Source organism: Sardina pilchardus, chromosome 2 (genome assembly GCF_963854185.1).
Source record: "Sardina pilchardus chromosome 2, fSarPil1.1, whole genome shotgun sequence".
In the NCBI taxonomy this organism is placed as follows: Eukaryota; Metazoa; Chordata; class Actinopteri; order Clupeiformes; family Clupeidae; genus Sardina; species Sardina pilchardus.
In genome coordinates, this window is record NC_084995.1 from 34,489,236 (window position 1) to 34,503,922 (window position 14,687).

Sequence of the window (14,687 nt, forward strand, 5' to 3'; positions counted from 1 at the left end):
GCAGGAGATTGGAAATGACGTCGTCTCTTGACCTGATGGCTCTGTAGACGAATTAGATGGGGTCAAAAGAACCTGGCAGGCAGCAAATGAATTTCTTCACAAGTTTCTCGAAAACTGTTACAGTAATGGAATGGCCACCAGGTGGTAGTCGATTAGACACAACAGGTTTTGAACATAGGGAACATAATTTATTGTATAGGCCTAATGCATGAGGCAACAATGGCTTCAGTCAAGGATGTAGTAAATATGCGTGCAAACAGGCTGCACAGGATTTCAGGACCCTGAGATGCCATGGAGATGCTATAGGACTCCTGCAGCTCTTTTGCATTCAACCTTCCTCGGGATGTTTGATCTACAAAGATTAGTATTGCAGTGAGAGTGTCTATTCAACGTAAGGCTATGGTAACTGAAGGCCTTTCAGATCTCAAAACACGGACATGTACCACTCAATAATTGACTGATCAATCAATTCCATCTCCACCATTCAACACAATCTGAATAAAGGCTCGGTCTACCTTTAACATTCTACCACAAACCACTTTTTACAGTCTATATTTATGTTTCCACACAACTACTAAATAGCCAGTCCCTGTCGACAAATTTTTATTTATATCGGCTGAAACGGAAAGATCTCATTGAAAGGGGCGAGGCACACCTGTGTCTCCATGGCCTGTTAAAGTCAATATATTTGATACTGTTTGATATGGCAAACAATAGCCTAATATCCCCAGCAGACTAATGGCATGGACACTGTCCAGCGGTGTAAATGGATAATGGAACAGGGTGCAAGGGTGACTTGCATCCGGTGACTCAGCCTTTGAACAAACCTCAAGCAAAGGGGAGATGGAGAAAGATTGGGTCGTTGGGTACGCCTAAGGTTTACTGAGCCATTCTAATTTCAGAACTTAAATGAAAAGGTTGAGAAACAGGAAAGCAAAATGGTTAAGACTACGGGCTATCCCTTACAAAAGATAACTCGAAAAACTGCAGTTATAGCCCTCTGCAGTTTTTCTGAAGTACGATGCAGTGCAATACAGTATCATGTCCAAAACACTGCATTTCTGCAATAAAATACAGGGCATTTTTTTTATTTTTTTTATCAAAATATTACATTTCTTCAAATGAACAACAATGCATTCAACCATAATAGCAACTTAAAACTGGAGTTCTGATTTTGGAAACTCCTATGATTTTTTATTTTTTGGCTCTCCTGTCTGATTGGCTATATCAGCTATTCAAACTTCGCAAAATTAAAGACACAATTTGCTAAATCAAAGGCACAGTTCTATGCTTCTTGAGATCTTGTACATAATCAGGGAGTAAAGATTGGTGACAATGACAGATTATTAGGATGCAATTTGCTCCAAAAATATGAGAAAATATGCTCGCATATGAATGTTCAATTCTCCCAACGCATCCATCACATGGCGTTACTTTTCTCTATTATGGTCGAAGTAATTCAAATGTGTACTTGAGAGATAATAAAGCTTCAGAGTCAGACTTAACATGAAATTAATACTCTTTTTTTTTTAAATATGTTTTTTTTTTTTAAAGGTCAGAGCTAACTTCTCCCCCAAAATCAAGTGAACCTTGATAACAGAGAATTTAACCATGGCAATAATAATATGCGTCATCAGGCTAAATAGGCTTAATACTTTGACGTGCACTCTCTGATGTCTAATTGTTCTTTAAGGATTGATGATTACAAAGATGAACAAGTAAGTTATAAGTTAAAAAATAGTTTTGGTAAGGGACAGGTACAAGCAATTCTGTGTTGGCCTAATGCAAAAAGCCTGTAAGTATTCTAATGATGAAAGGTTTGCTTTTGATAGGCCTATGTCCATCATTATAGCCTATTGTTTTGCAAATGTATTCCTTTAAGTGAGTTTTTAATTAACCATCATCTCATCATATGTTAGTTTAGTTTCACAGTAGTTGTTCCATTTCACACATTAGCTATGGTTCCCATCAGGCCTATGGCTGACAAACAAATAATAATTAAAAAATGCAGATAAATGTGCCCTAAGGTATGCTGACAGCTCATTGATATGGACGAATTAAAATCATTATCGACATTGTTAAGATAGTGGCACTGGCCTTTACAATGGAACAAATACACTATTCTATGTTCTGACAATCCATCAGCTGACGATCATGTTCAGGCAATTTTCCAGTTATGTACGGACATGTATCGGCAAGCCCTGGGTGATGGCGCATTCAGCAACTAGGCAATCTCATGAAAATTGACCACAAGAGGGAGCTTTTTAGCTACTGATAGGAAGCACATGGTGACCAAATCTTAAGACTACAAGCATGTATGATGAAGAATAAATGCATTATACATGTCACTTAAACAGCACAACCGTTGTTGATTATATACATATAAATGTAGACTACATTGCCGTTTTGGTAATACACCTTGCAACGCACCTAGGGTTATCTGGAATAATCCACTAGATGGCGATGAAGATTACTTAAAAATTGTTGCGATTTACAAAACATTGTTATGAAAACGTGACGCAGGCAACCTGTGTCTCTATTTTGTTGAGTTCGTTTTGCTTCAAAATAGAGTACTTTCTCGTAATGATGAGGTTATAAGCCAACAATTTATTATTCCCCCAGGTAGACCTATCAGGCAAAAATCTCAGTGAAACTTGCAGGGCGAGCAATCAAGAGAAAACAAAGAATATCTATCTGCATTTAAGATTTAATTTTGTAAAGGTTTTGTTGTTAATTCTGCACGAGGGAAAGATAGCTTAATAATGCAGATCGTTATGCACTTCAAAGCGCGCGTTCCGTGAACAAGATCAATGGCAATCAGCGCTGAATCGCAGTAGCCTCGTTTGAAAGCTCTCGGCCAATTAGAGGTTTCGACGGTAGTTTCATCCACGCCCACATCCAGAGCTATAAGAACTTGCAGTGTTGACTCAGTCGTCAGACCAGTCTTGGATGTACTGCCCTGATATCAAGTGAAACTGTTCCACGAGGATTTTAACGGATTACCCAACTGTCTGCTCTGTGCAGTAGCCCATTGGATTTACTTGGGGACATTCTGCGTTTGGAATTTAGAAATCAAATCACTATGACTTTCGAAGAGGTGTCTGGATGCAACACTACTGACATAAAGTAAGTAACATGCATCGATTACGTTTTTAGTGTCTGGTTATGCTCAGTCATGTTGCCATGGGATAGCCTATCTGTCATTTGTGTTACCTCTACATATTCTAACTTTGAATCGTTTTGTTGAAGGATGGACACTGTAAGTCAAGCGCTGGAGGAACTGCTGGTGGCAGCTCAACGTCAAAACTGTCTCACAGTTGGTGTCTACGAGTCTGCAAAGTTGATGAATGTGTAAGTATTACTTTCTAATGCTAGACATCGCCTACTTGATCGCAATCTGAATCACACCGTACTATTCATTCCTGTTGGAGTCGTGGACTAATTATGTTTGACATTTTGCAGGGATCCGGACAATGTGGTGTTGTGCATACTTGCCACAGACGAGGAAGACGAAAATGATGTTGCCCTGCAGATCCACTTTACGCTCATTCAAGCCTTCTGTTGCGACTTCGACATTAACATCCTACGCGTCTCTGGCATGAAGCGCCTTGCGCAGGTCTTGGGAGAAACCCTCACAGACAGCAACGCCAATGAATCAAAGGACCTTCACTGCATACTTGTCACTGTAAGTATCGAAACCACCTTTCGGTTCACTTTTGATCATAAATTGTAGGCTTTAGCTTGTCTGCAGCAAGTCTACGACACGACGATAACTGAATGACTGTTTTTGCTCTTTCAGAATCCCCATGCTGATCACCTGAAACTCAACGAAGTGGGCCGCTACTGTAAGGAAAGCCGCTGCAACAACCAGTGGGTCCCCTCCCTGGCCCTGCGAGAGCGCTGAAAGACAGACTTTTGCTCGAGGAGTTGTCAAGTTTGAGAATGATATTGTCATTCACTGAATATGAGGACAGTCGCCAGTAACAGGATTATTCTCGATCCTATTGGAAGCCTCTACAGACGCAGATCTGCACAGGTCTTCGGATACTCCCGAGGGCGCACGGCTGATCAGCGATGATGGGACATTCGCGTTCCTAGAAATGCTCAGGGACGATTCGCGTGACGCTATGGAACTAGCACCCGTGATGCACCCCAGAAGCAGATGAAGGTCAATGCTTCCTGGAGTATTATAAGCAACAGGACAGTTGGAATAACAGGAATGGCCGTAACGGTGCAGCGGTGCACTTTATTCAACGTGAGGAGTAGAAAAGTTATGGCTGGAATTGTAACTTTTTCAGTCAAAGGTCAAAATGGAGGAGAATATGGTATTTAATAGTATTTTTAAAAAACGTAGAGACTTAACTGTGCTGTTGAGTCAGCACCAGCATATTTAATTGCAATAATGTGTGGTTTGTAAAATGAAATTATTTATGCATCTCCATAAGTTGTTCTGCAAAGCAAATACTAATATATTTGGTTATTTATTATCTGATGTGAAGTTGTTTATCTTCAAATAAACTTTGTAAAAGAAACTACTTATTGTTGTTCATTATATGTGTGTGAGAGTGTGAGTTGGTGTGTATATCAATGGGTGTGCTCCAAGAGTGTTGGAGATGGAACTTGGACATTCTACAAAGCAGGATTTAGATTTGGACATAACAACATACTATCTTTATCGTCCTTATGTTATTAATTGTAGCCTACAGTCCTATATGCTCATACTGTACATATGGGGGTATCAAATATCAAACATATACACATTTATATTTACATATGGGGGTTTGTCAAAAAAGGGGTCCTTTTTGTATCCAAGACAACAACGTACTGTACATGCAACACCATGCACTGTGGCCTTATGGGTGCACGTTATTAATGTCAGATACTCCATTCTCTGTATTGCAAGTAAGTGTAGCATCAAAGAGCCAAGTGAAGCCATTATTGAAAGATATACAAGAATTACACTGTGTTGCTTTAAGTGGTTAGTTTAACACTGACAAGCAAGTTCACTCTGAAGCAACAGTAGAACCTAGAGCCCTAGCTCTCATGTGTATGAGAGACTTTCTTCTAAACCTCCAGATGAAGTATTCCATACACACATGTAGAGGGCTTTTCAACAGCTCTAAGTAATCAGTAGTATTTTCAAAGTTGAAGACATTTCACAAGGGACCCTGCACCGGGCCTTTTGTCTGTGGCAGTCTGGCCTCCCTGGACAACACTTTGACGGAGAAATAGTCATTAAGGGCCTATTTTTGGAATGTAGCATTCTAACTCAGACAAAAAGACCTCATGACTATTGTTTGTGTGATCTGTTTTGGGAAATTCCCAGGCATTAAAAAGCAGCAAGAAAGCACCTCATGTGAGTCCCGACAAAAGGCCAGGGACAGTAACACCATTAAGAATTGTTTGGCTCTGGTCTGGCCATAACACGTGGTACAACAATGAACTCATTTCCGTGCAACTTTGTCATGCTTATCTTACATAACGTTAATGTGACAGTATTAGACCCAGTATCACCAGTGTAGCGCTACAAGACATCTTGTTGTTTTGTTGGTGTGGCATTCAGACTGCCTGGCCATCAGTTTGAAAAGTCTTGCATGGGTTTGTTTACTTGCTCTCACTTGTGCATGCATGCGGTATTGTTTTGTTCATCATCAGCTGCAGCAGCAGCACATGGATTTGGTACAAAATAGCTCAGAAGAGCTCTGGCTAACCACAGGCAGACAGAGAGGCATTCAGCTGTAAGTCACCACCCATTACTCAACCAGCGCAGAGTGGCCCACTGGACAAGCTGCTCACAGCGCTTACAATGTCCTCCATCCATTTCTGTTGTTTCCTTCTGATCTTTCTACTCGTTCATTCTTTTGCACAAGGATGCAGCACACCTTCCAGCACAGTCCAGCATCAGGATGATAACAGGAAATAATGTTGCAAACAAACACAACTGATTATGCACTCAATGTTCTTCAAGGAGATTGTTTTGTTGTGATAATTGAATTTTCAGGCAGCAAGAACAGTTACAGAACTCCTTCCATTTGTCCCTGCAGCCATCGCTCTGTTTCGGTCTGCTTGTGTTCCCTGCTTGCTTTAGACAGACGGACACACCAAGAGAGGTCACCTGGTTTGACCCTGTGACCGCACCAGCGAGACTCAGGGCCGCACTGGAGTGAGGGATGTGCAGAGGAGGGGGACCCGTCTGGGGGGATGGAGAAGGGTGAAGGGGGGGGGGGGGGGGGGGCCTGCCGCAGCTTTGTTCCTGTGACTGGCGCCACGAGTTACAAACCACGACCTGAATGTGAGCCGCTCACACATGTGACCTGAGAAACGTGCCTCTTGTAGATCTTTTACAGTTGTCTTCATAAATCTAGCAACAACAGCTATTTATTGCAACTTTTTGAAAGTTTCATGTAGATTGTTGATTGCATGCTTGTATTATTGGAACAATGCCAGATTTTGGCACACTATGTCTGTTCCAGACATCAGTATTTGCATGTCATCTTTCTGACATTTTCCTTTGTTCAAATGCTGAGTTCAAGACCAGTGCACAGACTTCTATTCTAGAAAACGATGAGGTAGAAAGTGGAAGAACATTGACGCATTGGGCATGCCTTTCTCAGATGTCAGGTTCCTAGGAAATATTGTATTGTGCAATCACCACACCACTTGCGAAAGAAGAACAAGACAAACAGAAAAAAAAAAAACTCTAACGTACATTGTTTAAAGTCAATGAAACAAAAGGACAAAGGCAGCGCTCCACATGTGCCCAGGCACAACAAGACAGATGCAATCTGCCCTGAGGTCTCTCCGTTAAACACAGCCTGCGTGTTCAGCCAGGAGCAGACTCTGCAGGCAGACATGACTAAAGCCTGGTGCGTCTCCATGGGCGGCAGCAGAGAGGAGCTGCGCGCTTTGGGAGCCGCTGACGTCAAAGCACGGGGAAAAAATAGAAGAAAAACAGGAACAGAAGGCTTTTATTTCCATGGCAGCGGCGGCTCAACCCTTTGCGACGACGAAGGCTCAATTGAGGTAACTGCCACTGCTGCTATGAATAGTCTGACTGGGTGCCTATTTTTAGGTACTTGTGGAGTTATATTTGCCACACTGCTTTTTGTGTTTGCAGTTTCATGTAGTATTTTAGCAGGACTAAAAAAGGGACCGGAGATTTCTGTGTGGGAGGGACGTTTTATTTTTGACAGTTGGTCTACAAATGTTATTCTTTGTGGTGCAGAAGGGCCTTGGTATATCCCTTTATAACTGAGTACAACTCTCAGCCTTCCTGAAACTCCCTGGGTTTTCCTGGTTATTCCCTGCTTTCCAGACACCCCTAACTCTGCATGCATCACACTGTCTCTGACTATATCCAGACAGAAACACAGACAGACAGAAGGACGTGCAGGCATATGGAGTGGCCAAAGACTGGTCAGCTCATAGACCCACCTTTCTCCAACCTCTCCCATCTCCGCATTTTGGACACCTCGCCATATATGTCCACCATCTGTCCAGATGTTCAGAAGGCAAAAGCTGTTTGAATCCTCAGCAGGATTATCTGCTCAGAAGGAAGACAACTGAACTACAGTAATGTGTCTTAGATGGGGCCATTGGAGTTCTGCTAACCTGCTGATATACACGTCCTGTCTGAGTTTGTGGTGTTGTGTGGCTTCCTGCTTGACCGTCCACCTTGTATCGTGGGTGGTTAGAATTCTAAAGGCTTTGTGCTGATGTGAGACACAGATTTATAGGCAAATGACTGGTGGTGATTTCTGTGCCTGAGGAGGCTTCCCCCGTCATATGACCCATGTGAACACAAAGATGTGAAGAGTTGATAGAGAGTATTCATCAGAAGCATAATCATTTGTTCCTCAACGCACATGCCACTACTATACCAGAAATAGCCGTAGAACTACAGGGTTTGTGACGTCCTGCAGTCTCGTCATCATCAGTCATCATGAGTGGAGCTGAGTTACAGGGAGTTCCCTGAGATTTCCACATCAGCGAGTTAAAAAAAGAAAGTCAGGTGTCAGATGTCAGGTGATTGGTTTGATCTGCCAGCAGATCACAGCATAATGCACCTTGCTGTCAAACACCGTTTTGGAGCGTGGCCCACACCTGCAGTCCTTGACGAGTTGGATGATTTCCCTGTGCGTCCTTTGAACTACTCCCACGTGAGTAAAAAGGGTGCGGAGAAATTCATGTCGCACTCTGGGCAAACACGGAATTTCAGTGTCACCTGTCTACCTGTTTCTCATGCTGCTGTAGTGTCTGTCACTCTTGACGTAACAGGACTCCATGTTGAATCAGGTGTTAAGAGGAAAGAAGGCCAACGCATGTCATCTCTTCTGCCCACGTTTCCTGTTGCCTCAACACAAAGCATCCTGTTATGACGGCAGATTTATGGTAGACCAATAAAGTCGGAGGTTTCAAAACAGTCAGGGGACGTAGAGGGAGACGATGAGACCTCCTTGTCTGATAAGTAATGTTACACCAATTACAGCAATTTACTTCTTCTGAGCATAGGCCTTGACACTATATAAAATTACCTCCGGAACATCACACTGTGCGGCTTGCAATAAAATGTGTGTGCAATTATTCTTTGGGAATTAGGTGTGCATTCCCACTGTACCTTATGATATCATGTTCAAGGGTAATTACTGGCAAAATCCAAGCTTATCACCTTACATTTCAAACGAAGCATGGTTTATTGTTGAGTCCTGCTTGAGCCTTTTATGACTTCTTTCTCTTGAATGGCCAGTTGATTTGTGAGGACTGTGCTGTGCATACACCATTCTGTGGAGCCTCTGCCTCTTCCTGAGTGGTGTATCTGATTATCGTCTCCTGAGCATCAGTCTGTTATGACCATATTGTTGTCCAGAGCAGGAAGCACAGCTATGTCCACCTCAGTCACCCTCCAACTTCACATGCAGTGCATTTCTATGAAAAATTTGCACATAATAACAAGATGAAAAGAGGCACTTTTCAGGAAGCCCGTCACCAAAGATATTGTGGGTTTGAGTGTGAAAAGAGATCGGCATCTTTCTGAAGAAGAAGTCTGAAAAGAAGAAGAAGAAAACAAGAACCACTTGTAGAAGGCGTCGTCATTGTGTGTTGTGTGTGATGGAAAAGGTAAGAGTCGGTGAGAAGGAGAAGAGGAGACTAGGAGGGAGAGGTTAATGGTGAGCAAAGGTGAGGAGGAAAAAAGCTCACACACACACACACACACACCCTCCCCACCGTGACGGATTGTTTAGCCGCGGCGCGGCACACGACAGGACTCCACTCAGTCGGGCATGTGTTCATCACGGCTAAAGCCTTAATCTGGCAGGGAGGCCCACAGAACCTCCACCGCCTCAGTAACCCTGCAGCAATGAATCAGGAGGCCGGAGAGACGGAGCGGGGGAGGCATTTGGGCAAACACATTGTTCCACTTTATGTCTGCTTTTGCAATCCTTCTCTTTCTGTTTCTCAATTCATCAGCATGCACATACATATATGTGTATGTTTGTGTGTGTGTGTGTGTGTGTGTGTGTGTGTGTGTGTGTGTGTGTGTGTGTGCAACAGTGCTGTCCAGCTGACGTTTTAGAACGGGTCAAAAGGCGGTCCAGGTTGTGACCTGATATGGGCCTGTAGACATGGATGAAATGTCTTGAGTGAAATGGCCACCGATATGGGAAAAGCCATAAATAGCATGGAGACACAGAGGACACATTTCAGACCACTAAAGCACGGGAGGTCTGCCTTGTGTTTCCTCCCGAATCAATCAGTCTGAAACAAAATGAAATTTGAGACAACTAAGGAACAGCTTTAATATATGTACTACATAAAAACATACATGTGCTTTTCAACATACTGTGAAGCATTTTTGCAATAACATTCAATTCGTCTGATGCATTTATTTACATTTTCTTATGCAAAGCAGAACTTTATTTGTGCAAAGCACATTTCAAATAAACCCTTAAAATGTGTGACTGTCGTATTGCCGTGTGTGTATTGGGCACGTTTTTATTATTCTAGGGGAGGGCCATTGCACGCATTCCTACTAAGGCTGATAAGCGTAATGTTCAAGGCCATGTTATCAGTTTGAGTGGTAAGGTCAGCTCAATTAGATCTTGCAAGGACAACTGATGCGTTCTTCTTTCGTTTGCCAGCAGGACTTGCCAGCAGCAAAGCATATTCTGTGCCCTCAGTCAGGTCACTGCACAGATGATCTGAAACATGTGGGCCATGTTATTAGTAGAAATGCAGGCTTGTCTAAAGAAAAGGAAGAACGAAAGAGACAGAGAGAGAGGGGGAGAGAGAGAGAGGGAGAGAGAGAGAGAGAGAGAGAGAGGGAGCAGGCATGTCCACACGACTCCATAAACAAGGGGAAGTGACGGCCCGGTTGTCCAAACTGCTGAAGATAAACTGCGCTCGGCTCGTCCACTGCTGCAGGGCCGGGTCCGCCCCGCCGCTCAATCCCCAGATTACCAGGCCGGGCAGCGCACTTCCTCTGCCTTTGTGTGGCCACGGCCCCGGAGGTCGGGGGTCACCGGCAGCCTTGTTCACCGGCACACTCCAAATGTCCGACTGTGCAAGTCCTTTGGCTGACGCGGGGTCAGGTCAGATCAGACAAGATGCCTAGAAAACGCATCTCTTCCTGTAGCTTTTGCTTTCCAGCTATCACGTTAAACAAAATAGTTTCAAAGGTCAGTACACTGAGCATACGCGCAGGCATGTACACACTGGCATATCATTCACAGAGTCGTAGAGACAGATGGGATGGTGTAGATAACCATTGTGTATGTTCAGTTCAGTTAGTATACATCTCACCTGGCCATGCCATATGCATTCAGTTCCCTCCAGACGTGGTGTGCTTTTCCCGTATGTTGTTTACTATGTACTACTGTGATTTGCTAAACAAGGAATAAAAAGGTGATAAAATATAACAATGCGGGCCTTTTCTGCTGGGTGTCTAGTGTAGCTATGTGGAATGTACTCTCCATGACTCACGGTGAGATGAGGGAGTGCTTAAGAACAACAGTAAGTGCACTGCAGTCCCAGCAGTAATGTTCTCCACACACAGCCGAGCAGTATTTTCAAACACTGTGTGCTCACCACGAGAGAACAGCCAGGGCGTTTTGTTCCAGGACAGGAGCGCACTTCCTGCCCAATATGGTCTCCTAATCGTGATTAAGGGTCGTGGAATCAGCTGCACGATGACTTGTTTTGTGTGTGTCATCTTTCATGGGAAGACAGGGGAGAACTTATTTGCTCTCGGAGCATTTCCGGAAAAAAAACCCAGCAGGTAGACGGAGTAGAAAGGTAATGTTTACCCCAGTGTCTGATCGACTGGGGAGGGCCAGTGAGTGCGACTTTACTCACCGAATCCCGGGTGCTGAAATGAAAATTTATGGTGTCTAGGAGCTGGCTATTTATCTGACTGACTCACCGCGTCGAGAGCTCTAAATGTGAACTGTCTGCAGAGGCTCCTGCTCGCGCCCCGTGGTTCCTGCCCAGCCCATGCAGATCACAGGAGCTTAGCTCACCCCCACACGAGAGACACCCGCAGCCAGCCCACCGTCTGGGGCAGAGCCGCTGCAGTTCAGCACCCAACCTGGAAACTCACTGCCCTTCCCAAAAACTGTCTGAAGAATGAGGTGTGTGTGTGCATGTGTGTGTGTGAGAAATAGTGCGTGTCTCTATTTCACTTAGTCTTTAGCCTATTGCAAACCCAAAGCAGACATCCATATTATCATGAAGCCTAACAAAGAAAACATGAAGGTTATGAAAAGCTACTCCGTCTGAGTGACTGCCTACTGGTGTTTGTCCAGCTGCTAATCCGTCAACGCAACGCATCTAAGGGTGGTTTTATTAGCTACCACACCATTAGTACTACTGTTCCAAGGCATGTAAGGCAAAACATAAAACAGGGTCTGAGCCAGGAAAGTGAAGAAATCTCTTTTCTTGTTTTGTTTCTTTGTGCTTACTTTTTGAGATCCTAAAATGATAAAATGCATTGAAGGTCTGTTTTCGTTTGGGCATTTCATTAATCAAATGAGCATATCAAAGTACTCATATAACCTCTGTCCTTATAGACTGCATGGGTGTGTTGTGCAGGTATGGTGCTATATATGGTATTGACTTGTATGCTTCTCCTGGGAGTGAGGCCTGATAGCAAGATGCGTCAGAGCCATGAGATAATTACATAACAAAGTGTTTACTCGGGATCCTCTCCTGCTACTGCATACATGCAGTGTGGCCAGCCATTACAATGTGAAAGCACAGGCATGATATCTGCCCTTTTGACAGTGCACTGTAAACATTGGGACTGTCTGATCTTCCTGCTAATTGTGTGTGTGGGACTAAGTTCCATTGCGTGACTGGAGGAGCCTTGCTCAGTTAAGGAGGGGCACTTTGCATTCAGCCTTTGTGGTGCTTATAGTATCGAGAGTATCAAACCGAGACTTTCAGAGGTGACTCCCAATGTTGGTCAAATTGCAGAACTTGCCAGGTGAGTTCAGACCTGAACGTGTACGTGAGTTGCACTGCGTTCACCCACAGAGCTCTCTATTTCCAGGGAGCGCAACTTCCCTGTGGGAAGGGTTTTCACAAGAATGTTTACAGCAGGTACGGCAGCACGCTCAGCCCTATGAGCCGTGCGGAATACCTGAGGTCAGAATTCCAAACCACGCTGGCAGATGGAGGCGGGCTGCTGACATTCCACACATTCCCTCCTCCGTAGGGAGGCGTCCAGGCTGCACCTATTAATGATTTCATGCCGGCCCAAATCAAAAGAACACAACACATGTGCCTTGCTTTGAAACAGAGGACAGGGACAATGCATGTCAGATCTGAACTGGTTCAAACTGGTCATTTGTGAGTGTTACTGAAAAGACATGTGAGCAGTGAGAGAACAGGACAGCGGCTTTAGCATGCTGGCTGACCGGTGTTCTTGCAACAGGGCACAGTTCATAGCTCAACCACATAATGCAGCCGCAGATCCAACAGGTTGCCAAGTCATCTGCTGACATTTGACACAGTTTATCTGACATGCCTGAACATGTTTTGCACCAAATAATATGATATCAAATGATTTGGTGCAAAATAATATACAAGAAAATAATAATAATAAAATAATTAAATAATCTATTTCACAGAATCAAACATGCACGTTGACCTGCTGAATGATCAGCTGACGGCCCAAAGTGTCTCCCACACCTGGAACTCTGGGTTTCGGGTGGTGATGGTGGTGGTGGGGGTCAGAGAATAGAGAGAGCCTCTCGGCTTGATTTATCCCCCCAGACCGGTTTCGACCTGCGTGCAGCGACTCTGCGCGGATCAGACACCTATCATTAGGAGATCAACGCGCGCACGCAGGAGGGGGTGCCAGGGCTGAATCAGCAGTGGCCGCTGACTCACCGCACCGCGCCGCACAGCACCGTAGCAGAGCCTGGGCACATGTTGCACACACGCAATAACACATGCACACAGCACACTGACAGACCGGTGAGAGAGGCGAGGGAGGAGTGAGAGAGACAAACAAAGAAAAGGTGAAAGAGAGAGAGAGAGAGCAGTAGCGAGAGAGAGAGAGAGAGAAGTAGAGGGGAGGGGAGAGAGAGCAGTAGCGAGAGAGAGAGAAAGCAGTAGACTAGAGGGAGAGAGAGCAGTAGAGAGAGAGAGAGAAGTAGAGGGAGAGAGAGAGCAGTAGAGGTAGAGAGAGAGCAGTAGAGAGAGAGAGAGAAGTAGAGAGAGAGAGAAGAAGAGGGAGAGAGAGCAGTAGAGAGAGAGAGAGAAGTAGAGAGAGAGAGAGCAGTAGAGGTAGAGAGAGCAGTAGAGAGAGAGTGTAAAGAGAGACGGGGGAGGGGGAAAGCGAAAGAGGCCCTTTCAGCAGGAGGGTGGGTGGAGTAGTTTATGTTTTGGGGTGGGGGTGGGGGTAGCGGGGTACTGACTAATTTCCCTTTAATAGAATTAGGCCTTCCTGATGGGAACAGCTGGAGGTGGCACTGTGTGTCTTGAGCGTCTCAGCTGCAGGGGGCCTGTTTCTCATCTCCAACAGGCCCTGTGGCATACCAGTCAAAACAGCTAAACGCCGTGTGATTAGATTAGCTCCAACCCTATCAGTCACAATTGTTGCAAAACATGCAATGCGAGAAGGAAGGACAAAGAAAAAAGCAGTGTCCTCATGTCATTTGACTCCACTGAACAGTGGCCGCAAATGAACCGAAGTAGGAACCTTCTGCAGTGTGGCCCACAGGGAAGCAGAATGAAAGAGTAGTGATCTTGACATGACGACTCTGTGCTGGGGTGGTTCTCTATCGGCATGCTCGTGTCCATTGTCTGCTTGTTGTGTGGACGCCATTGTTGCATGATGTGAGTGATGGGAGCTGTAGTTTCATCTCTGGTGTTGTATAGACAAACAAAGGTTTCATCTCCTGTTATTGTGGAGTATGCAGAGAGAAATGTCAAGAATTTTGCGCGGGTCTTTATCTCCTTGGCAACCAGATCAAAGTGTGCAGGGCTACTGCGCAGAGCAGACATGAAAACAACAGGTTTATGTTATTTATTTTTATTGAACCTTTACGTAACCACGGACGTCCTTAGTATCAAGTCATTGGCAAAAGGCCAAAGGGTAGAAAATAATATCTCTTCACGGAAGGCACAGGTAAATCCTATTCCTGGAGAGCACTGTAAGGACAGCTATGAGCTGGTTTTGAGTT

The 14,687-nt window shown here is 44.5% G+C and overlaps 1 protein-coding gene across 1 annotated transcript; it reads left to right on the plus strand.

Annotated features, from left to right (window-relative positions):
- The first annotated feature begins 2,950 nt into the window (after positions 1–2,950).
- On the plus strand, positions 2,951–4,532 carry gadd45bb (growth arrest and DNA-damage-inducible, beta b). Its single transcript, XM_062556446.1, has 4 exons — positions 2,951–3,126; positions 3,250–3,351; positions 3,463–3,685; positions 3,800–4,532. The coding sequence occupies exons 1-4, from the start codon at positions 3,083–3,085 to the stop codon at positions 3,902–3,904; spliced, it is 474 nt and encodes a 157-aa protein (XP_062412430.1). The 5' UTR covers positions 2,951–3,082; the 3' UTR covers positions 3,905–4,532.
- The last annotated feature ends 10,155 nt before the right edge of the window (positions 4,533–14,687 follow it).

Excerpts from the sequence above, each read along its gene's own strand:
- gadd45bb (XM_062556446.1), top strand. The coding sequence starts at position 3,083 with ATGACTTTCGAAGAGGTGTCTGGATGCAACACTACTGACATAAA. Across the intron at positions 3,127-3,249 it reads TGCAACACTACTGACATAAA|GATGGACACTGTAAGTCAAG; the intron begins GTAAGTAACATG and ends GTTTTGTTGAAG. Across the intron at positions 3,352-3,462 it reads TCTGCAAAGTTGATGAATGT|GGATCCGGACAATGTGGTGT; the intron begins GTAAGTATTACT and ends GACATTTTGCAG.